Source organism: Ambystoma mexicanum, chromosome 4q (assembly GCF_040938575.1).
Source record: "Ambystoma mexicanum isolate Mex_15411 chromosome 4q, UKY_AmexF1_1, whole genome shotgun sequence".
In the NCBI taxonomy this organism is placed as follows: domain Eukaryota; kingdom Metazoa; phylum Chordata; class Amphibia; order Caudata; family Ambystomatidae; genus Ambystoma; species Ambystoma mexicanum.
In genome coordinates this window covers 643,806,530-643,832,165 of record NC_090928.1, presented here as the reverse complement: position 1 = coordinate 643,832,165, position 25,636 = coordinate 643,806,530, and the positions used below count along the sequence as shown (strand labels likewise).

Genomic DNA, 25,636 nt, shown 5'->3' with positions numbered 1-25,636 from the left:
AGAAGTGGAAAATGCAGCGCAGGGGAGAAACAGATAAACAATAATAAATAGATAAAATAAATCAATAACAAAGGCAATACACAGTGGTAGTGCAGCCAGCAAGTGGCAATTGCTGGGTTTAGCAGACAGGTTATGTCTGAAAAGTACAGAAGGAAAAAGGGGGAGAGAGACTGTATGGGTACAGATACAGACCCCAGTGCAAGGGGTGTCCAGGAGACAGTGCAGGAGGGTGGCAAGGAGAGCAGGTACCTGGGCCCAGGGGACAGAGTGTGGCCAGGTGCACTGTGCTGAGAGAGAAAACAGATCAATAGGGGAGAAGGTGGGTGAAGGCAGAAGCAAAGAGGAAGGTCTTGGGGTGCTTCTGAAACCGGAGATGGTGGTTCTCAAGTTTGTGTGGCAGGGAGGCTGTTCCAAAGGGAGGCCCCAGCTGATGACAGAGATCTACCCCCAGCTGAGGGAGTTAGAGGAGCAAAGAGCTCGAGAGGGGAGGTATTTACAGGCCCCAGAAAGCCTTGTGGACAATGCAGAGGGTTTTGAATTTAATCCTTGCATCCACCGTGAGCCAATGAAAGGATTTCAGAGCTGGAGAGATATTATCCCAGGACTTGAAACCAAGGACAAGTCTCGCAGTTCTGTTCTGGATTAGTTGTAAAGGGTGGGGCATAGAAGCAGGTAGATTTAGAAAGAGTCTGTTACAATAGTCCAACCAAGGGAGAACCAGAGCTTGGGAGACAGTGAGCTTCTGGGGGAAGGAGAGGAAAGGCAGAGTACCTCTGAGGAGGTGCAGTAGGAAGTTTGACTTTTTAGAGACGTCAGAGATGTGGGCAGAGAAGGAAAGTGTGGAGTCAAAGATGACCCTGAGGGTCTTAGCCTCGCAGGTAGGGGTAGAAGGAGGGCCAAGAGAGGCTGGCCAGAGAGTGAGGGGAAAATATGGTGAAGGTGTACTAATGAGGAGGATCAGTCTTGTTGGCATTTAGACAAAGCTTGTTGACGTCACACCAATCTTGAATGGCAGTTAGTTAATCAGAGATGACAGAAGGAGAGGAGGTGGCCGGGGGCAGCCTGAAAATGAGTTGTCGTCAGCATAGCACTGGAAATTTGAGCAGAAAATGGCAATGCAGTGGGCGAGAGTTGCCAGGTATTTGTTGAAAAGCCAGGGCGAGAGGTTAGACCCCTGGGGAACACCACAGGTAGAGAGGGAGATAGATGATAGGAAGGACCCAAGTTGGATCTGGGAGGGTTGATCAGAGAGGAAAGGGGTCAGCCAGGCCAAAGCCTAATAGGTGATACCCAGGTTATCACAGAGATGGTTGAGCAGGGTGATATGGTTGACCATGTTGAAGGCAGAAGAGATATCGAGTAGGATAAGGACAAAGGGAATGTTAGAGTCAAGGTTTCAGAGCAGAACTTCACGGATGTTCAGGAGCGCAGGTTCTGTGCTTCTGGCAGCTGTGAAGCCTGACTGGTGGTCTTGGAGAGAGCCAACAGAATCAGAATGAAGGTTAAGCTGAGAGACGGCCAGCTTTTCCAGGAGTTTACCCAGAAAGGGAGTAATGAAAATTGGGAGATAGTTAGCCAGACAAGAAGAAAAGAGGATGCACAAGGGAGTGCTTCAGAGGGGAGGGGAAGGATGCTGAGGCAAAGGAGAGGTTGCAAAAATCTGCAAGGGCCGGTGCAAGGGTATCAATGTGGTCCTTGATGGTTTTAGAGGAACAGGAATGAACCTGTTTTGACAAGGCTTTCATAGATCAGACTTGTCTAGCAACCTCATCAGGGGAGAAAAGAGGAAAGGATGAGAAAGAGGGTGGGGGTGGCTGAAGGAGGGTCAGCAAGCACAGACAGAGAGGGGAGAAGAGGGGAGGGGGAGGAGAGGGTGGACAGGATGTCCTGGGCTTTTTAGATAAAGTGGGAGGCAAGGGCATTGCAAAGAGCCATGGAGGCAAGAGGAGGGGTAGAGACTGCAGCAGGGTTGGCCAGCTCCTTGCAGATTTTGAAGAGTTTGGCCAAGTTGTTTGTTGCCACAGAGACACAGGCTTCAATGTGGACTCTCTTCTTGGTGAGAACAGAGAGTCGGTATTGCCTTTGGAGCAGGCGACAGGCCAGTTTGTCAGAGGATGAACAAGAAGCCCTCCATTTCCTCTCAGCCGCCCTGCACTTACGTTTAAGTGTACCTAGGTCGGAGTCATACCAGGAATTGCACTTGGCTTTGGGCTTCAAGCGGATCCTCATGACAGGGACAAGAGTATCAGAAATTGAAGAGTAGAGCAGGGACAGGACTCTGTCCGGATGTGAGTCAGCCAGAGGTGGAGGGGGAAAGAGAAGGTGGTAGCGAAAGCCTCAACTGACAGATGCTTCATGGGCCGGATGTCCGCTTCATGGGCCGGATGTCCGAGAAGGTAGGTGGCAATGTTGGGGTAGGCTTGGCTTGGGGGAGAAGAGAAGGGGAGATGAAATGAGATGAGAGTAGAGAAGGCAGTGATCACTCCTGCAGAGAGGAATGGTCAGAGGGATAGAGGGGGGAAGGCCAAAGAGATGAAGACATAAAGTGTGTGTCCTGCAGAGTGAGTCAGGCCAGAAGGGAGGATAGAAAGGGAGAGGGAATCACAGAGGTTGCGAAAGAGCACAGATGAGGAACAGGGAGCATCGAGATGATATTGATGTTATCAAGGAGGAGGAGTTGAGTGATTGAGGCCAAGAGGGAGAAGGAGAGGTCTGCCCACTCAGAGAAATTAGGTGATATGACCAGGGAGCCGGTAGAGAGTAGCAACAGTAAGAGAGTGGCTAGGAGAGAGAGAGAGAGCCTGCAGACAAGGCATTCGAAACTGGAGTAAATCTGAGTGGGAATGATAGAGGGAGGAATCCACTACAGAAAGATCAGGGCTACACCCCCTCTGGGCCGGGTGGACCTGGGCACGCAGAGGATCTTGTAGCCATCAGGGGTGAGAGTGTCAAAGCTCATGACAGAGCTGGCCGTGAACCATGTCTCGGTAGGACCGAGGACATAAAGGTCAAGTTGTTCCAGGAGGTGGCAGATGTCAGATGAGTGTTTGACAGCAGAGCGAGAGTTGAGAGTGGCAAGATGAAGAAGGTTGCCAGCCTTAAAAATATTCCGGGGAGGGGTAAAAATCAGAGGTACGCCCTACGGAGGTGTAGAGGGAGCCTGAGGTGGGGCAGAAGAGGAGGTAAGGGAGGGCAAGATAATCAAGGGAGGAGAGGAGGGGACAGCCAGAGATGAAAGGAAGTTGATAAGGCGAGGAAACCGCCTATCGAAGAGCAGGAGATTGGCCTGAGGGCCTTGGACCATGACAGTGCCACTTAGGTAGACATTAATGATGACTCTGTAGGAGTCGAAGGAATCCAAGAGGACTTCCCAACTGGTGCCACCATTAATGGGAGAGGAAGAGACCGGACAGAGCACAGAGATCATATGAGGGGACCATAGGTCTGGTGAAAGAACAACAAAGAGGATGTCGGTGAGGGTCTGTCTAGAAGAGTTGCTGGAATAGGTATCGGCGATGGGGAGACCTGGGTTGGAGTCCATGATATCCTTTTAAAACTTCTTCTTTTCAGACTTGGTGAGAAGGGAAGGATAGTTGATAGAGAAGCAATTGGAGTATATAGGAGAAACAGAAAGAGCCATGGGAGAGTAGAGAGAAGGGGCAGTGGGAGGAGTAAGCAAGTACAGCAGTATGGAACAGTCACCGGCTAGCAGGTTACAATTAATGACCAAAGTTAAATGCAAAACACTCCCAAGTCTGACTTTCAAAGGTAAATGCAAATCACACCCAAGTTTGACTTTCAAAGTTAAATGCTAGGGCACAGTAGGTATAGAATCTCAGAAGTTTGAAGTGAAAGCAGGAACAAGTGCATTTGAGAGTATTACAGGAAGAGCTGTGAGAACAAGCAGAGAAAGTAGTGAAGGACCCAAGAAGGGAAAAAGGGCAATCAGAAGGAGGGATCTAACCCATGGTGAGTGAGGTAAGAGACTCTTGGTGGTCCAGTTTCCAAACTGAATGAGGTTGCAACCTCAGGGAGGGTTGGGTTGGGGTAATAGTCTTATGTAGCGTTCTGGTAGCGGACAGAGAGCAAACAGGGGCCTTAGGAGTGGGCCTTTGGTGAGGGAGGCCGGCTAAAGCCTGCCGGTCCCCAATTGGCCAAAACGACACCCAGCCAACTAATGGCAACACAGGATGGATTTCGATTGCAACAGCAAGCTTGCATAGTCACTGGAGTAAGGCGGCGGCCATCTTTGTATTGCCTCGAGATTCCATTAGCAACATATGGGCAAAAGCAAACCAAACCCGGCAATAGCTGCAAGAGGCAGCTTGTAAACAAAGAACAAATGTCCCAGATACAGCACACTGGTAATGCGCTATTCAGCGTTATTGCAGTGTGATTATAAACATTTTCAGTATTGCTCAAAAGTTTGTGGGATCTTCTTTCAATATTGTGGAGGAGGTGCAATTGTTAAGGGAAATGCACCTAGCTGATGAACACAGCAAAAAACGTCTTGAAACGGTATTGGGCACATTATAACAAAACAATTAAGTAAATCAAATAAAATACTCTTCTTTCCGATTACATTTGAAAACTCACTTTTTCTTCCTTTTAAATGGATAATTGTTTAATTGTATCTTCCCTTATACTGATGCTATTACCTATTCTTCATTGCTTTGGCATAGCTTTGTGAGGCCAACCTACATTCCTCTCATTTAGCTACACCTAATGGCTACAACATTTTGCACACTGACCAGATAGGTCAGAGAGGCGGCGGTGTGGCAATAATTTATAGGGAACATTTTTATGTTTTCGTATCCAGCACCTTGGCACTGGATGCTTGTGAGGGTATGTTGGTTAAACTTAGGCTCAGTTCCACCTCTACTCTCGGTGGTCTTATTCTTTATCAGCCCCATGTCACTCTGCATGACTTTGAGGAACAGCTGGTGGCTTTCCTTGGATCCTATACAAAATTTAAAAAAACCTTATTGGTGCACAATGTCTTCAACCTGTGGGCCAATGACCCACGGGATCCAGAGCCTGACACCCTCCTGAACCTCCTGGAGGGTTTGGGGCTTAAACAGCAGGTTGCTACCCCTACTCACCAAGCAGGTAATATACTTGATGGGATCCTATCCAGAAATCGGCACATTACGCCTATAGATAAACTACGTGCTGCTGGTCAGACCATCACATTGTTCTCTGCTCAATTATGCTTTTTAGTTATGCTGTAGACAATGTTGCCACGCGCCCGGTACCTAGCCTGCGCAGAGGTACCCACAATATCTCTGAGGATGCCTTTAAATCTATTGTCTCACCCCAAATGGAGAATATTGACGGTCGAGGATTATTGGAATTTCCCACTGCTCACCTGCAAGATATTTCAAATACTGCATACGACAAGTTACAACCTCTGAAAAATTCCATTCGGAAAGAAGTACATCCTACCGCCACTCAATGGTTCTCCTCAGATATTCTGGCCGCTAGACATATCAAACGGGCTGCAGAAAGAGGATGGCGAAATAATCCAGTAAAAAATACCATAACCCTATATAAAGAAGCAGCTAAGCATTATAAAGACGCCATCCTGGCTCCAAAAAAAGCTACGCCGGAAGAGCGCATTCTTGGAGAAAAATCAAGTACTGGAGAGCTTTTCAAAATTCTGAATGAGTTAAAAGGGAAAATACATGAGCCACAGCTAGTTGTGGACGACGTTTGGTTCCAGAAGATCCACGACAGCATGGTTCTAAAGGTCGGACAACACCAAGACGGCATCCCTACTAATCCCCATAACTCTCAGCCGGCGGGTATGGATACAGGAACTCTTGACTCAAAGATACTGAGTTTGACTCTTTCTCGTTCAAGCAGCTCTCTGTTCTAGAATTGACATCCATGGTGGCCAATATAAAACCCACTTGATGCAAAGGGGATGCTTTCCCTTCGACACTGTTCAAAGAATACTTTTCTAGTTTCGCCATTCCAGTAACATCCCTCTTGAACCTGTCCTTGGTGGGATATTTTGACCCATTCCGATATGCCCCACTGCATCACTTCACAAATGGGGAAAGAAACAGCCAAAAATGGATGCGCTAACCCGTGTGCGTGCAAAAATCTGCAAAACTGCGTGGGGGTCACAACCACAAAAGGCTGTACACACCTGCCACACACAGTCAAAGTGGGGGTGAAAACAGAATTCTCACTGCAGGAGCATGCCAGTGGGTGCTGTTATATTTAACATGAAGCACTGCCGCGGAATTGGACTAAAACGGAAAATGCCTTTTAAAATGCAGCTTTGCAACCTTCAAAGTGCTGTGTTGGCGCTAGATCCATTTTATTTTCCAGTGAACCATTGAAATTAAAAGGGTACTGAAATTACAGATCATCCAGGTGGCTCAGAGGAGCCGGGCCTTATTGACTGACAGCAGCTAAGAAATGTATCTCATGAAAAACCAGCACAGCAACATTTGTTTTCAGTTCCACGGGGGGAGGGGGGGGAAATGCTGCTAAAAATGGCAACATGTAACAATTTCAGCTGTGCAGAGAGAACTCCAAGCAAAGGCTGGATACATACATACATCCAGACTGCAGACAAATCCCAGCACTCAAGGGAAGAACTGGTGCTGAATATAATGTGTGTGCTGCAGAGGAAAATCTGATGTAAAGGACTCAGTCTTATGTGGTTTTTCAGGAAGGAAGTGCAAAATTGCCTGTTTTAAAGCATGTTTTTTTTGAAAGGCTTAATTCTTTAAATGTCAAAATCTACCTATAAACTGTTCATTTATTTTGATTTATTTATTTATATGGCGCTGCAGCCCGCGGACATCAGAGTGTGTGCCATAGAGACAGGACATGAGGATTCTGAAGACGGGACAGTGGTAGAACCACACATGTAAGTCAGATCGGGCTTAGTGCGTTGGTATATAAGTTTAAACAAGAGGGTTTTAAGTTGTTTTCTGAAGCATAGATAGTTTGTTTCCAGCCTCAAAGTCACGGGCAGTTTGTTCCATTTTAGGACACTTCTGCTTGTGAGGGCCCTTTACCTTTTTTGCTTTATATGTGTTAATGAAAGATGTAGGTAACTTAAAGTCAAAACCCAGTCTTGAGTTAACTAAATATCTAATTCTGAGCTGACAGCCTCAGCCTGGGAATGGTTGACACCTTACTACTGGCAGGAAAGAACTAATTGCTGCTGCGAGGATTCCACATAATCTTGACAAAGAACTCATTAGACTGTTGTCTGGGACTCAGCTAAAGACAATGGCAGGCTTAAACATTCATCCCCACAGGGGAAGGGCAGGAAACTTCCCTCTCAAGGAGGAGGACACCCACCCTGATCAAAGGAATTTGACAGCTCTTGCCAGTTGACAGAAAAGTAAAAAAAAAACTGCTAAGGATTGTGCTGGTTAAATGCCTATTTGTAATTAAGCTTTAAAAATCTGTAACTTTGCCACATGAAGGAGGACAAATCTAAAAGTTGCTAACTATAAATCTGTGCTGTGCTCTTTCTTTGAAGACGTGTTTGAACCCTGTACTACATAAGGAATAAAAGTTATACCGAAACACTCATTGTGCCAAGACTATTGATGTTGCAAATCTAATATTGTATACCCATGTTCTAGGGGTGATTGCACAGATATGTACCGAATTAGGAATTATTAGGCCAAATCTTTGATTCAAATTAACAGAATTCCACAGAAAGACAAAGCCAGCGCTCACTGACGTAGGAATTGGATGTAAAGGTAACCCACAAAATATGTAATGTATGTGTCTGATTTTATTAGAGGGCATAATTATAGGAATGTGCATTTGTCGGAAAGTTAAATTGTGGTCCAAATAACTGTGGGAGTTCCCAAGTCGCATCATAAAATATGACAGCTCTTTCTGGCTTCCAACCAGAAGAAGGCAAGTGCCTTTGACTAATCACAGCCGTGTGGGTGTTGATTGTAATTCTGCCCCTACCATAAACAGAGTGTTGTCACTTGGCAGGATAAATAAGGGAACTTCATCACACACAGACGCACACGGATTCCTGACTCCATCCTGATTTCCCTGCGACTCCCTGTTCCAGAATTCTTCATCTTGTCCTAATCCAGACAACTTTGCAAAACCAAGGTCATCAGCATTTGCTGAACTCTTTTCAGCTAGGCCCAAATCCTGAAACCATCCCAAAAAAGTTCAGGGAAATAATTCTGATCCAGTTTGGCTTGCTACCATTCATGCTTGCCTGCTGAAACTCGCCATCCCGCTAATCTACAGTGTCCAGTGACCAAAAGTGCCAATCCAGTCCAATCCAAACTGAGATGCAGACCAATTGACCAGAACCGTCCAGCTGACCATCCCGCCAAAAGTGCTCTGCTGCCTGTAGACCCGATCCGTGATGACCAGGACCTGACGGTCCAATCTTAAATTACAGTCGACTGTAAGTATGAACAGGAATCATAGTAACCCATAGTATATTTGCCTTGTCCTACCCTCACCTCAAACCATCCTCTCCTTAAATTAAGAACTTTTAATAGTTTTGCACCAGTCTTGAAACTTTGCTTTGATTCCTTGTGATAGTGATAATTTCTTTAAAATCCTTTTGTCTTGTGAAATACCAAATCCTTAAAATCATCCCACGGGTAATCCGACTAAGTCGTCCAAGGACACAGAGGTGCTGGGGTTGGTTTCTGCAGACCACTCTGGAGCTTACAGTGTTTGTTTCAAACTGGTAACCAGCCTGAATACCCTAGTTTAGAGCATAAGTGTCACTGTAAAAACTGATTTCTGTTTTCATTTACGCACCTTTATTTTAAAAAACGCCTCTCATTCAAACTTGCATAACTTCATCAATTATATAGCTGGAGACTTCATTTCACCTCTGAGTTAAACCTAGGATCCGTAGCTACATCCACAACCAGATACCAGTGCATTTGACCCATTTTTATTAAAAAATCGCATAGTGAAATTTAGGCAGGAATTCACAATTTTGCAAAGGTTTTACATGTTTTCCCATTCAAGTATTTCCAAACTCGCATTATGATTTAACATGTGTTCTGTTGCTCATCTTGTAGCTTATGTTTGTTAGAACCTGTTCAGTGTTGCTCCCATAGGAATTTATATCAATTTAAGGATTTTTGCACAATTTTCATTGTTTCACAAAGCCATTTTCAACTGTCATTTAAAAGTGTAAATTTCCAAAAGTGTTTTTCTGTCTTGTTTGGGGAGGGAAGATTATATTCAAACACTGTATTCTGTTCTACAGTCCTGAATACCTGCTGCTTAAATATTTACTTTTTCCAAACAGACTGATTCTTGGTCCAGTGAGACCTGGGGGTATTTTGAGAAGGGTGTGATATGAGTGGTATATCACTCAGAATATTGAACCTATAGACACAATAAATATTTAATTTGTGCATTGCATGCTAGGCTGAGACCCGGGTGTATTGCCTGATTGAAATCCTTAACATCTTCCATGAGGGGAACGTTCCAGATTGTATAAAAGAGGCCTGGATCACCCCCTTATTAAAAAAGGGGGGTTTAGATCCTCGGGACCCCCTGAATTACCACCTGATAACTAATGTCCCTTTCCTGTTGAAAATCTTTGACAAAGTTGCCTGTACTCAGTGCAATGCCTTCATTGAAGAAAGCCTTCTGTCAAGCAGCCAGTCCAGTTTTAGAAAAAAACACAGAACAGAAACAGCCTTGGTGGAAGTTACATCTGCACTTGCTGGAATTGTTAATCAAGGCAGTCTAGCTATGTTTTTGCTATAATACCTGTCCGCCGCATTTGATCTGGTAGATCATGACAAACTGGCGGACAGGTTAACTGAGAATGGGAAGTGTTCCAAGTTAGCTACTAATTGGTTCAGATGCTTTTTGGGTCCTAGGAGAGCCAAAGTAGTTTTGGGGGACTTTAAGTCTCGAAGTCCGCCTTTGCTGTGGTGTTCCACAGGGTTCCAGCGTGTCGCCATTACTTTACAACATCTACTTCAAGCCTCTTTTCGATCTCTTGGACAGTCTGGGTTTTAAATATGCAAACTACACTGACGACACCCAGATCATTCTGGAACTGTCTGGTTCTTATGAGGCAGATTTGCGATTGATCAGTGGGGTTTTTGATTCCATCAAAGACTGGATGTGAAAAAACTCCATGGCATTAAATGACAAAAAAAATGAGATCCTTATTATTGGCAGTCCAGCTAAGCTTAAATTACCACTGGCACCACAATACGAGGCCTTCGTGATCAGAGGGGCTAGAATTCAGGTTTCCAGTCAGGTTAAAACCCTGGGAGTGGTCTTTGACTGCCACCTTGATTTTAAGAAACCGGTCTCTTACGTGACCTCAAATTGTACCTACATGACCCAGCTCCTGTGGCAGATTCAGCCATATCTGTCGGAAGGCAACAGGTTTTGTTAGCATTAGCAACCATTAATTCCAGGCTTGAAAAATTGCTACAAGCTTTTGGTCGGTACTGCTCAAGCTAATGTTAAGAAACTGCAAGTTATTCAGAATGGGGCTGTGAGAGCCGTATGTGGCATCGGACGGCGAGACCATGTATCGGATTGCCCAAAGAAAATTACACTGGTTGCCGGTCCAGCAAAGGGTTCATTTTAAAGCATCCTGCCTGATAAATAAATGCCTTGCAGGTAGTGCTCCCAGGTACCTTTAAATCCTGGGTTAGTAGATTACCTTGCAGGCGGACCTTGCGGTCTAACAACAAGAATGTACTCCTGCAACCTTGCGTCAAATTTAAGATTTGGAGACCTGAGCCGCAATGCCTGGGGCCCTGGGCTCTGGTACAATCTACCCTTATTGATCACGCAGCTTCCTTCTGTGAAATCCAAAGTTGTAAGCACCTAGCATTCCTATCTCAGTGTATTTATGACACTTGGGTCTCTTAAGTACATTTAACATTTGTAATTTCTATATGAACTTCAGGTGCAGAGGAGATGAAAATGAACCCTGGCATATGGGTTGTAAATAGAACATAAAAACTGAAAAAGTTCCCAGTTAGGGAACTCCCGCCCCCTGCACACTTTCAATGGCTCAATAGATGAGCCTAACAGTCTAAAATAAATCTTGGTCCTTTAAACTAATGGGACCTAGTCATTATAAGTCTTGTATAATTTCAGTTGTTAGTATTTCAATCAAAATGTTGTTATAGTAAGTAAACATCACTATTTGTTATAGATTTAACATACAATTTTAATATTCATGTAGCCCAACGCATTTCGAGATAACGCTTCTTCGGGGCCAAGTTATACTTTCAAGTCTTATCTTTATCACCTATCAATATTCATTGTAAGGTTGGTTAGTTTAACTATTTCTCAGCGGATTCATAGTCCATGTGGGCAGTGGGATCTTGTAACTCTTTAAATCGAGCCTAGTCTGTGGAGCTGGAAGAATGGAATCTTCAAGTCCTCACTTCTTGCTCAAAATCCATCGGAAAATTCCCTCTGTGTAGAATGAATGGTAAAGCCAAAATAGAAATTGGCTTGGAGAAATAATTTGTGTAGGATAGTATTACAGATGAATTCAGCGTATTTTCTTTTTCAAGTTCCGCTATTTGTAGAATACCACTGCATGAACTCGTGTCAGCATGCAGTGGCGTTCTACAAATAGCGGAACTTGAAGAAAAAAAATCTATTTTGACTGCATGTTCTACTTTAAAAATGCACAAAAGTGTTAGGACTGACTCTGTCGTGCAATGCGCATCACCCTGCCTTCAAAAAAGGCTAATGGAAATGCCTTTATTTTCTGCGCATTTTAAAGTCCATCCTGTTTTTGAATACGGATGTGCTTTAAAGTGCACAGAGCACCCTCCACCCCGATTTGTGCAAATCCACTAAGGGGGTGTGAGAGCATTTCAATGTGTTCGTCTTTGATGCACGCATTTTTTGGAGGCGCCAATTACAATTTAGGCATCTAAGAAAAGATCTGAGAATTTGGCTCACACACACACACTTAAGTAGGATACTGTACAGTACCTCCTGGACCAGCGAGCTATTAGGATATACCAGTGAAATGTATCGCCTCACAGAGACTTTATTGATTACACAGGTTTTGTGTTCTTACTGGGGAGAAGCGTGACATACCAGTTACACTGTGGATGTCAATTAGAAACATGTTTTCGGCTGATATTGGTTGGAGTCCCGTCCCTGTCTCTGAGTATTGCATGAGAGTGTCCAAAGCATTCGAATCTTGTTGGATCCCACTGTGGAATTTGATCACACAACATTGCACCATAGAATCCTTTCTGAAATTGATCACTTGGCAAATTAATCAGTAGGAAATTGCGTATGCGTGAGTAACCCGCCCTGTGCGCGTTTCCTGGTTGTGTGACTGTGAGAGAATGCGCCGTGAAATCACTTTGATGTGCCGAGTAAGTGGAGAGCGCTCTGACCTTCCTCGGCCTCCTTTTTGATCCTTCCGTCGGCAAAAGTGAAAAGAATGCTTTTACATGAGCGCATTTTGAAGCATTTCTGTAAGGGTGTGTAGCGTGCCCAAACTTTACTGTGAGTCCTTTAATCCAGGGATTCCATTATTACCGTTCTCGGAGGCCCTCCCCGCATTCACACACACCTCGCCCCCCAACTTCCCCCTTCCGTGGCAAGTGCCAAGGGCAGAAACCCACGATAATCACCTGAGATACGTGTCTCGTGTAGGTTGCAGCTATTGTAAATTGACAGCTTTGTATGACCCTAACTGACATCAAAGGATGCAGAGCAACAAGTGAGGTTAATTAATGTTAATTATCGTCTTGCACTCATTTCTTTTCTGTTTTTTTTTCTGTTTTTACAGCCAAGCCCGATACCAAGTCCTGTGTTGGGGAGAAAGCCAAACGCTAGTCAATCACTGCTCGTCTGGTGCAAAGAAGTTACAAGGGCTTATAGAGGAGTGAAGATCACCAATTTCACCACTTCGTGGAGAAATGGCTTGGCCTTCTGTGCCATATTACACCGCTTTAGGCCGGATTTAATGTAAGTTCCCACAGTTGTCAGAAACACGTTTCCTAGAACGCTCGGTAGATGATGTATGCCTTCACTTTTTACAGACACATTATTTTTGCCAGCAATGAATGTACAAATGTCAAATTTTGCTGTATTCCCCAAAGAGGCCTCCTGCTCTTTCAAAAAAAAAATGTATTTCCCTTCTTAAATAACTGACTTCCAAGATGATTATGAAAATTCTGTTCGTGTTTAAATGAGATGAGACAAATGTGCCCCAAGCACTCTGTACGTCGACAACAGGGGATTATTGCATGGTAAATTTGGTTGTCAAGGCCTAGCCCTTGGTCTTCGCCTTAACTTTGTTGTTAGATAGAAAGCTTTAGGCATTAAAACATGTAATCACTTTTCTCCCCCGCCCAGTTTTCTTTCATTTTTTTCTCTTTAATTTTCCACACTATTAAAAATTGCTAGTTATTGAACAATATTGTTGTATGTGGATTTTTTTTTTCCGACTAGTCTTAGAACGACTGCTTTTCCAAATGCTAACGGTACCGACTGTGCTCTTTTCTCCCCAGTGACTACAAGTCCCTGAATCCTCAAGATATTAAAGAGAACAACAAAAAGGTAGGAACCGCCAAGAATCAAGAACATCATTTCAATTTTGACTTCTCCACAGGTTTTTATTAATTTTGGGTACGAGAGGCTGTTTTGTAAGGTCATACGGGCAGCTCACCGAAGGAAGGTTGCTTCCCGCAGTTTATGTCTGATGCATTATTGACTCAAGTTTGTCATGGGCTTAGCCTTCACATCGTGTGCCAAGTTGGCATCAGACTTGAGTGTGTTTTGGCCTGTTCTTACTATAATCATCCGATCTCCCTTGAACATTATATAAACCTTTAATACACACTATTCACTGTGTAATACACATACACCAGGCTTATGTCAGTAATTGCTTTCTCAGCATTGAATGGCAGTTCCTTGGTGAAAGCGGAATGAGGGGGTTGTATTGGCAGTTGTTTTAAACCATGCTTTTGAGATCACTCATGCCGGACACATTACCTGCCAGAAATTACGCAGGCGTTTACTGTAGAATTTAGACCTTCATTTTAAAGTTGCACGAGGTTTGTACATTGTTAGCAGGTACAGTAGTTCTGATTTTGCATACTTGACATTGCTGTGACTATGAAGTGAAATTGTGACAAATTACCCTCACACGAGGTTCCCAGCACATTTGAGTTCTTGTGGAGGGGAAATTATTTAAAAAGTCAGGGGTGACGACCACCGCACCAAACAACTACTGTGTGAATTACCAGGATCTGAACATTGGTGCTTTGTGGGGCCTCAAAAACGCGCACAATAACTTCTGCCCCTACTCCATGCTGGTGGTAATACCCACGTTCCAGTGTCTTGCTTTGCAGTCCTTCTATAGGCAGGTGTTGTTTATGTGCATCGTTGTTGTAAAGTGAGTTCCAGGAGGCAGCAGGTAAGTTCACTCCAGTTCCTTTATTGAGATGTTGCATGTAGGTAGCTCAGGTAAGGGGCAGAGCCCCACAGGGGGCTCACTAGCACCCACCAACCAGGTCAGCTTTCTCCAACTGCCCGAGCTGGAACACTTTTCACAACCAAACATTCCAGGCACTGATAAACATTCTGAGAAAACAGCTCAGTGGCACTTCCACTGAGCTTTGGAGACGCCTGTTTATGCAGTAAACACTACTTCACTTGTATTATAGTTTTAGATTTGATTTTAGGTATATAATACTTCTTTGGTGGTCAATCATCCATGTGAGGACCCCCGTTGTATGCTTGCTGTTAAATCACTTATGCATTGTTGTTTTGCAATTTTACTTTATTGTATTTATTGTGGCAGAAGCCCTTGCTGATGCATTTCGGAGTCCTTCCTCAGGGCGAGTTTCTAAAAAAAGAGACATTAACAATTCGGGGTTAACCTCACCCCAGATACAGTCAATTTAAACAACACAATCAAATCTATATAATATCAACGTTCATGATAGTAATGCGAAATGACATGCCAACAAAACAACACATACCTGCCCAATTGCAATGTATTTTTCTCTGTAGTCTATATCAGAAATTCACACGCTGCGGTAGCCGTAAGCTATTCTTAAAGAAAGCTTCTGTGTCGTGTCACGTATATATCAGCCAAAGTATGTTAAACTGAGGAGCAGTTTGAGTGGTTGCTCATTGTTGTGGAAGCATCCTTAGAGATTCTGGAATGAAATAAGCAATGATGCGCTTGACTAATGCTTAAAAAGTCTACTCTTATTGGCATGAAAACATAAATGCATTTACACAATAACATGTGTGAAAAGATCTGAGGAAGCACTAGTGTTCTTAACTCCTCCGGCTGCCGGTGAGGTATACCGTTGATTTCATCCCTCGAACAAGTCTCAGGGCTGTATATTCCATCCGACTTGTTCTATCTAGATGAACGACACTCGATTTAGTTAGTAATGCGTTTGTTTCCACTGAGACCACATATATCTATACGGGCATGATTCACAAGTTTACCTGTTTCTTCTTCTTTACGCGGTCGCGCGCAGCGTTGTGGTGTCTTGGGCAACGGATGTTTCCCCTGGCAACAGAACGCTGCGCGTCATAATGCGTGTTTACGTAGGATACGCGATGACGCGGAATTGTAGTTCAAAAGACATTGGGAAATGTCGTTCTTTCTGAACAGTGTTCGTGGACACGTGAAGTCGTGTCCACAGTCCGGATGGCTAAATTAAGCCAATTGGTTCATAGTGGTAATGTAATGTATATACAGGCATCTATAACCTAATACACTGAAAAAATTGTTAACAGTGTGGCGATAAGTCAAAGCGTATTCTATTTAGTGCAAGAGAATAAATTCCAATCGCATGGTCTTTTGGACTGTCAAAGCATGACCCATACATATATGTATACATATTTTGCACTCTCTACCTGAATACTGATAATTGTTGGAGATAAAAGGGTCAGATTACTTCAATGCTTATTTCCGAAAATGAGACGCATCAACATTACTTATCTATTTCATTCACTAATTTGACAGATTGCCCCTGTACTTATTGTACTTGCCTAAAATGGCAGAATGGTATGATTATGTATTAACAGTAGTTGTGATGTAAAAGGACTCATCTCGGTTTCTATGCTTCTACCCCAAATACTCCTTGTGACTTGTACACATAGTTAAACCGTCCTGACTTAGTTGCTCTTTGGCTCATATTACCGTGTATCACACATTTAATTCACTTTGTACATTTCTAAGCATGCAAATGTTATGGCACGGTATGGTTATTCATTGCATATGTTGTAGCTTATATCTCATGATCGCTCAAACTTTTTTTACCCATACAACTTAGGAACTACTTGCAGAGAAAATCATACAGCTTTTTGTCAGCATTTCCAGTCTTTTATCCAAAGATAACATGCTTTGCGTTCCTCCATGTTAATATGGCATATGTACAATTGTACCAAGATCACAAAAAACAGAATAAGTCTAGTTATTCATTCAAACCTGTGAGAGCAACAGTCCCAAGCCTGTCGATCCAAAATGCTTTCCGTTGTTCAAGTCTCTTGTTAATGTTCATACGGAGGTCTTTCGTCCTGATAACCTCCAAAATTTGAAATCTCATCTGTGTTAACTGATGTTGATGCGCTTGGAAATGCCTTGCCAAAGGAGAGTGATGATTATTTGTTATTATGTTGGATTTATGTTCATTCCAGCGTATACGCGCTTTACGACTGGTTTGTCCAACATATGTGAGACCACATGGGCATTTGATTGCATATATCACATTTGATGTTTCACAGGTAGCATAGTCTTTTAAGAAAACATTTTCTCCGGTGCTTGAATGGGTGATGATGTTACCTTTAGTCACATTGTTGCAGTTGTTACAAGACAGGCACGGGTACGTTCCTGGATGTTTGCTGCGCTGCTTCTTCATTCGGTTGGGATTGGTGTCAACTAAAAGGTCTTTTAAGTTGTGACTCCTTTGGAATGCAAAAATTGGTTGATTGCTGAAGTTACCTTGTAATTTCGTATCACATTCAAGTATTGGCCAATGCTTTAATATTGTTTTTTTGATCCTGTTAGATTGAATACTGTATTTGCTTACAAAAACAAGTTCAGGGTTAGTTTTGCTGACATGAGCTTTTGGTGTTAGCAACTGCACTCTGTCTTTTTGGTCCACTTTCTGTTTTGCTTCTTGTAATTCTGATTCTCTATATCCTCTTGATCTGAACTTATTAAGCATCTTTGCTGATTCACATTCCCAATTTGTATCAGAATTTACAGTTAGTTTAACTTTTAATAGTTGACTGTAGTTTAGACTTTTGATAAACATTCTCAGTCACATAATTCACTCATGCATCCAAGGAATCATGATATTGAATCATAATCTACACTGTTTAGCTATCAGGTTGTTTGAGTTTTATTTGGGGAGTAACCTTCGTTGCTACTGTTTTTATCAGAAGGTTTGCCTCGTATATGTACATGTAATCATCCTTACTGCCAGACCTGTCTCTCGCCTCACGATCTTTGCGAACATGAGATGAAGCCTCATTTGAGTTAAACCGTTGCAACTAGCCTTTCCAAAAGGTAGAAGTAAGACTGCCAGTAATATTTCCATAAATGTGGTCCGTTGCTCCACCCTGTCCCATACCGGCAGCCCTTCCCATCTCCTATTCTAATGGCATGCAGTATCCACAATGCTGAGCAGACTGGGGCAGCGTGGTGAGGGAGACAACAAGCACAACTTTGGTGGTCCAAGGTGGGTGCTTCTTATAGCACCTTATCATTGGAACTGTGAAGGATGTTGTATAATGTTTATGAGCTACAATTATTACTTGTACACTAGAATATTATCTAGACTACCTCTTACCACTCCAAAGCCTAATTAGTACCATGCCATTCAAAGCCTAGCTTTTTTAGGCAATACCCTTTTCTGTCAACATGCCAATGATGAAGTGGACTGCATGAAGGCCAAAACTGAAACAATATAAATGATTGGCATGGAAATCAAAATGTGAATCCTTTTGTTAATCATGGTACACTTACAAGGTTAAATCAAGTTGCTGCCAGCTGTTACATCAGCCAAAACGCTACCAATAAAGGAACCGGTATCCACAGAAGAGATGCATAGGAGGAAATCTCCATGAAGCAGTGGTACAAATGCCTCCGAAAGCAATGCCGTTAGTGCTTGGCATTCCCCCTGCTGCACTGCTTCCAGGTGAAATGGGAACATGTCTTATTCATTTTCCAGCATGGCAAAAATTCACAAAAGATAATTGGGTGCAAACTATTGTACACTATGATCGCACTTTTCATTTTCTTTCCTCTCTGCTAAATATTGATCAAAGATATGGGAAAATTCCTCCTCACAAGCACCTGCTGGTGCACAAGGTGAGAATTATTCTTTTAAAAAGGCACAATGGAAGGTGTTTGAAAACTCCATTTAGGAAAAGTCATCTACTCTCATTATTTCCTGGTGGGGGAAAATGGTGCAGACCTTTTCGGATCAGTCTTCGACCTCAAAACAGAAATTAAGTAGGTAAAAGAGAAATTCAGGATGCTCTCCCTTCATCATTTCTTATGACCGTATACAGATTGATTGGAAATGCTTTATACAACTTCAGGATGAATACTTCCCCCAACCTCATATGCAGGAAACATCAGAAATGACTTCGCTTCCTAATGGACAGATTTCACAGCCAGTAGAAGGTTCTGCCTCTCCACCAGAGGTTAGCTCAAGGTATTCTCCAAATCTATGGCAATGGCAGCAGCAAACTTCGAATATCGTGAATGTTTTTGTTTACACATACCTTGATTTGTTTAAAGCAGATTTTAACCAGAAAGCTATACCATCTCCGCAGTTCATCTTCATGCCAGATTGTTACTAAAACCACACCAATAAATCCATTCAAATTCCGACCAAGTCAATCCATTTATTAGGAGGTGTCTTGAACATAAGTGAAGTAATAGTGTGCCCTTATCAGCAAGATAAAGATCATCCCTCCTAGGATCCACAGCATTGTGAATTCTCCTTTGTCCAGTCCCATTTCCTCCATGCTTATGCTATGTCCCTCAGAAACAATGGGACATGCACCATGATGCAACACAGCATTAAAGATGCTAACAAAGAACTGTGTCAGTGTGCATGCATGACTATGGCCCTCACAGGATCATGTTTTGTGCATGCTTGCAGACCCAAAACAACAGTCCTTTTGTCCCTGTGCAGAAGGGACTAAAGCATAGGGCAAGCAGATGCAAGTTTTTCCTACTTGCTCCTCAATTTACTTTTTGTTGATTCTTTTCCTCCCTTGTGCCTATGCCCCAAGAAACGGAGTTAATTCATTGTGTGTTTTGGGGATTTCAATGCATTGATACAATGTACACTTGCATCATTAGGTTCAAATAGCATCTTTAGTACAATAACAAAATGGTGTGGGTTAGATAATGGCTTGTGTGACAGGGTCATAAATGTGACTTACTCAAAAGGGAAATAGGGATCCCTCTCATTCTCCAGCATTGGATATTTCATGGATTCACATGTCCTTTTTGGTGCTTTCTGCCTCAGCCAATGGGACGTTGAGTGAATGGCCCCACCCAGGAGGCGATCTTCAGATTCTTACCGCACATTGTGCTGAGGAGTCCTCAAGGCTTTCTCTCCGGGAGGAAAAAAGGGCAGAATCCAGAAATACTTTCCAATACCTTTGGAGCTTTTTGCCAGAATTCAGAAATACCATGCATCTATACAGATGAGTGCTTTTCTTTTCAAATTATGGAAAAAAACTGAAAGCTCTCTTCAAGGCGTGCCAGTCATGTGGAATCAACATGTGTATGAGCGAGACAGGCATTCTGAATGCATGTATTGTCTCTACCCAAATCACATTCGGGATGATTTTGAAATGTGTGCCACCTTTAGAACAAAAACCCTCAAAGGCAGAAAAAGACTTGCCCTTTGGTTTAATGAGGGAAGATGCCCCCCCTCCAGAGTCCTGTAGAGGCGTGGTGGAGGACAGAACCGGCAGGCCCAAAACACATAAGGGGGCTAGATGAGAGGAGAGAATGTTGTCTTCTTTTAAACGAAAAAAGGAAGGAAAATTGGAGAAGCAGTCCGTCCGTCGATGACTACGCCGACGACTGATCCTACAAGGGCGAATTCAGTGTCGACAATGTTCCATCAACAAGCTCAACGACCCCCGCCATAGCCCGAAAATCATTGTCGACTACACTGTCAAGGACACCATCGTCAGCCATCGTTGTCGACCTCGTAGACGGGAAAACAACGAAAACCTTTGTCGACGACAACAATGTCTACATGCCCGTCGACGGCACCCACGAAAACCACTGCCGATGCTCCCATTGACGATAACAATACTGTTCACGGAAAGCCAGACTACGTCGGCAACACTGACGGTACACGGAAAGTCACCAAAAGCATTTCTTTCAGCGCCATCAACAGGTGTCAGGTGTCTCAAAAAAGGAGACTATGGAGTCCTCGTCCACGGGCACTCAAATCATCTAAAAATTAAGGCAAACCGAAGAAAAACAGGGAAAATCAAAACACAAACATAAATCTGGGAAAAAACACATGCCAGATGAAAAGTAACAAGAGCCAACCGATAACTCTTCACCAGTAGAACAGGGCCCGATAGTTATTAAGCTGCCTCTCAGGCCCTTGCAGTCACCCAAACCATGGAAGACCAGGCCATAATATCAGAAAGTGGGGAACGATCACCACCTCACTTAACTAAAGGAGTTTCTGATCAGCACCCGTGGCCCCTGCCCTATCCCCAATCAAAACAGTGTTCACAGCTTTTGCTGGAATAATAGCTTTCACATACAACAGATTCACCACTTCCCTCAATCCAGTTGATTGCATCAGACTTTTTATCAGTAAAATAATTACCACTAAATGCCAGAAGCTGAATGTTCGAGAACTCTTCATGTAATCTCACAAGAGCCTGTTCTGTGCCCTTTGAGATCATGTTAATTCCCATTGCATCTCCGGTTTTTGACTGTAAATGGATGTAAAGGTTGCGACGGGACAAACCAATTTGAAGTTTTTGGAGACGAGCAAACCTGCTCTTCTTTGATAACCTTAAAGCCTTTAAGAATTTCAAGCCAGGCCTTTACCTCTGCAGCTTGAAGGGAAGTTGGTAATCTTGTCGTCCTGTCACTTAGAACCTGGCTCCATGCACCCCCACCAAGAGCTATTGCTCTGCAGCCACGATTTGTACTTGCCACCAAACACCCTTCCGTTGTTGCCATAAGCACTTGAAACTCTTTTGCTATCGAGGATAAATGGGCATGTAGCCAATCACATTTTCACAACAAGCTCCCAGAACCAAAGAATGATTGTAATCTCTGTAAGGAATGTGCTGTAGGTCTGCCATCATCCGGTGTGGCCTGCGTATGGACACACCACGTTCTGGAGAGTCCACTGCCGATTCCAATTTGTATGGATCAATGTATTTCGCCTGCACAAGTTTAATGACCTCAGCATCACTTAAGTAAGATGCAGATTCCTGGGGGTGTCTCAAAATGTGGAGACACTCCTCAATGGAGCAGGGCTCATTTGGCAAAGCGGTTCCATTCAACCTTTCAGAAATCTCTTGCACCTGGTTAGATTCGATTAACTTGCCGAGCACAAAGCTGGCCTTGGAAGGCTTTTCTACAGGCAGCGGCTTGATTACTTCACCTCTTCCCTCGTTGAAAGCCTGATTAGCCATTGTGCTTGTATATGTATTTTTCTTTTCACATTTTGGCTCCTTCCTGCATCAGGTCTCTTGGGTCTTCACCAATACAACTACCAGTGTAGACATGGGATCTTTCAACGAAAGCGTGGATTCAGTTTCCGTCTGTTCAAAGATGATGTACTTGACAGCGAGGGAAAGTGCTAATGCAAGAGTGATTACTTGTTCCATGTCCATGCTCACCATTCTAGAAAGATAACATTGCCAAAGGAGCACACTATAATCTATTCTCTTGTGGTAATTTTCATCCAATTTGATGATGATCAAATGAGGAATTTCAGCTCTGATTTTCTGAGACAAGGGTTCTGTAATTCACCGGCTGTGTGCATGAATAAGAACTAAGCCTAGAGACATAATAATTTTTACACTATGAGTCACTGGGTTTGGTTTGCTGTCCTCTTTTTGTCCCATGATTAAGTTGCCATGTAGGACAGCCGTTGTGGCTTTATCGGACAATTCCAACACCAAGGACACACAAGCCGTACAGAAGGTCATGAAAACAAAATAATTGGCCATGATGGACATGCATTCAAAACAAAACATTTCCAAGAGCATCTAATGTGAACGTGGGTCCAAGGAATGCCATACCAAGGGCAGTGTTGTCCCTTTCTTCATCCTGTGAGTTGGAACGAAGTGCAAATTTAGCCAAGGCACTAGCTTTGGAAAAATCTTTAAGCAACAGGAAGTAGGGTAGCGCTTCAATCAGGCGTGTCAGTTCTTTATCAGGAAAGTGAATAACAACCGTGCTGAAGACAAAACTTGAAAAGATGGTGAAAAGGCCAGCAATAACTAAAATGTATTTTAATCTGAGTTGTCTTAGATTCTGGAATTGGAAGTATAGGTAAAGGATTGCTATACATTGTGTGATGGTCAGGATTATGATGTCACTACTGAAAACATCGTCTTCATCTTTGGACACTTGTAATTCTAGCCACGTATGTGGTTGTTCCGAGTGAACATGTTCATGGACATGGTGCAGATGGTGAGTCACCGTACCCACAATGACTTCCCATGGATGAGATACTATGGAAAAGCCATGCAGCGGGAATAACTGCAACAACATTTTCAGATGTCTTTATTCGAACGTAGGTTTGTCTGTCTTTGAAGCGGCATTTGGCTAATGGTGTTACAATTAAGTTGTTTTTTGGGCACCACCTCGGTGTAAGTGACAGAAGCTCGACCAGCTCCCCAATCTCGTTGATTCTCCCAGTTCAGATACTGGAACATCATATTGATTTGGATTTTGACCAGGGATACTCACCCCAGTGCTCGGAGGAAGACCAGTATTCGCCACAGGAAGCACCCATGAGACGAAGGTTGCAAGAATTATCGTAGCCTACGTTGCAGAGGCTGGTTCCCCCCTGCCCCACAACCAATCTCTGCTTCAACAACTGGATACTAGGCTACCAGTGGGCCAAGGTCAGCCACAGGTACCCGATGAGGCACAAGGCACCTTGGGGGGAAGCCCCACAGGCCTACCAAAATAACTCCACAAGAACAAGTGGGTGATCCTAAGAGCAGTTAGCCTACCAGGCCTACAGTCTCTCCACAAACAGAGCCTCCTATCAAGCCTATGAGGCACACCAGACTAAACAGAACCAGCAGCCCTGTCAGAGCACGAGGCACTTCCCCACTTACCCAAGGCTGCAACATTCCCCATACAGTCAGGAAGAGGGAGAGCTCTAATCCTCTACCATGGACGATGAGTGGGCTAATAGAGACACTGATACTTATGCCTCTAAATCATCTGAGCCAGATAACTGGGAGGACACAGACACAGGTCTAAACCAAGACTCAGAAGAACTTTCGCGTCAGTCACCACCGAGAACATAACGGCGCTCCACAATACGGTCCAAAAGGCATGTGAGGAATTTGGCCTTATACCCTCTGAGCAGAAAAAGTATTGTCCACTCCCATTCTAGACCACGTATGGGAATAAGGACTGTTACTCATGAAAGAAAACCTTCTCAGAGCCAGTATTAAAAGGCTGCTTCGAAAAGAAATTTAAGGCACCAGAGGTGTCCCCGAAATTCCTTAAATCTCAACCAACCCCCGACTCAGTAGTGTCAGCGGCGGCATGGAGAAAATCAAATGCTCAAGGTCAGGAATGCGCGGTGCCACCTGACAATGACAGCAGGAAACAAAACACATTTGGCAAAAAGTTTTTGGCCACAGAAGCTATAACCATTAAAGCAGCAAATTCCCTGGCAATAATCTTGAGATACAACCGTGAGATGTGCAACCGGTTGGCCCGACTGTTTAAGTACTTGCCAGAAGATAAACATAAACAGGCCCTGGACATTCTGCGAAAAGGGGAGGATGCTTCCAAGCATGCAATCAACATTGCAGTCGACATAGCGGAAATAGGCTTTAAACCGATCAGCAAAGGTGTTATGCTACGGAGACAGGAGTGGTTAAAATGCACAGATTTCAGAGCGGACGTTCAAACAAAGGTGTGTAAGGAAGGCATGGTATCAACCAGTAAGGCAGACACAAGTAATCACAGTTCAAGGGTGTTTATTGAACTTCAGATGAATTTGAAAAATACCTGTCTAATCCTAAACCTAAAGATGGGAGCAAGCTACGACCATCACTTAATATCGCAGTCCTAGTCGAGTCTGTCAAAATAAAAGGGCCTATTCTAATAAACTTATTGCCAATCCTTACTTCTAAATACAAATAGTGTGGGAAACAATGTTGTGCAAAAGAAAAGTGTTCACAACGTGATGTCAGGCTTCCTTCCCCACGTTTTCAGCACGGGACAAGGTGGCTCACTCAAGCTTAGCAAACTCTCTGGCTTCTTTAGTACAAGGATGCAGTTCAAGACTTCAATATCAGGGCCTCCTGTGCCAAAGTCTCTTTGCCATTCAAAGTCTCTTATTTCAAAGGGCCTGATGCAACACGACAAGTCATTAAAGTTCCTTTTCTCTCAGGATTTTCACTTATACAACTTCTCAGGGGTCAGACCTACTATAACACAAACCTTCAATTGGTCTCCCTCTGCCAGGCTCGGACCAAATTCATGTACTCTTCCAAACTTTCTCTACTTCATCAAAATAAATCAAAGACTTTCGATTGAGCACAGGATTTAGCTTGACCCATCGCAGGACCACTTCGATTCACATTTGTTCACTTTCAGTTGATCTCCCTGCTCGGACCAAATTGATCTACTTTTATCACTTCTCAGCCTGATACCTTACAGAGACCTTCGATAGAGCACCCACACAGTGCTGAACCACTCTGTCAAAGGTATTGTAGATTGCTTTTAAGTTCAATCACTCATTAGCAGTTCTTCACTTGCATCTAGTATCACACGTGTTTTAACAGTGGTCGTTCCAGCGCTCGCCATACAATGTTGCTGCTTGCAACCTTGGCTTCAACACAGACCAGTTTTGTATCTGTTTCCCCAACTCAACGGCTGTGCTGATTTCACTGAAGCAGTTATGTTTTTGGAGCCAAGGACGGTAACGCAGCGACTGGTGATTTTTCTCTGCCTTGATTATTGACGCAGGAGTGCCCCGGGTATCTGTGACACACAATGCAGGATTCTTTTGCCTGGTTTCCTGATCTTACGCTTTCTATCATTGAGGTCTCTGGAAAGTAACGGTTCCTTGTTGAAAGGGTCAAGGGAATTTCCCTCCATGCAGTTCCCTCCGGTTTTGCCGTCCTCCCTCTCTTGGTCAGCTGCTGTCTCTAAACTGCTATTTCCTTGTGTGCTTTGCCTCGCTCAGTGTGCGCTCTCGTGCTCCGCCTTTTATCCGCGTGGTTAAGCGTAATGGAAGTCAGGTGTGTGTGATGGTCAGTAATTGCCTGACCATTGTATTGGGACACGTCAGGTATGCTGCTCGGGTGTTGGTCTGTTTTCTCTCATATCAGGCTGTCCGTGAGAAAGTATTTGTCTTGTAAAAGGGGGTGGGGGTAGAGTTTCTAAATATCCTACCTG

At 43.6% G+C, this 25,636-nt stretch overlaps 1 protein-coding gene and 1 pseudogene across 5 annotated transcripts in view; one reads left to right on the top strand and one right to left on the bottom strand.

The window, feature by feature from the left end:
- The window catches only part of EHBP1 (EH domain binding protein 1), a 2,510,899-nt gene that overhangs the window by 1,520,400 nt on the left and 964,863 nt on the right, over positions 1 to 25,636 (top strand). For all 5 annotated transcript variants that reach the window (XM_069608212.1, XM_069608214.1, XM_069608215.1 and 2 more), the window contains 2 exons: positions 12,782 to 12,960; positions 13,506 to 13,554. In XM_069608212.1, coding sequence (XP_069464313.1) covers positions 12,782 to 12,960; positions 13,506 to 13,554 — 228 coding nt within the window. The remainder of the gene's footprint in view (positions 1 to 12,781; positions 12,961 to 13,505; positions 13,555 to 25,636) is intronic.
- On the bottom strand, positions 20,688 to 22,826 carry LOC138468451 (3-hydroxy-3-methylglutaryl-coenzyme A reductase-like; annotated as a pseudogene).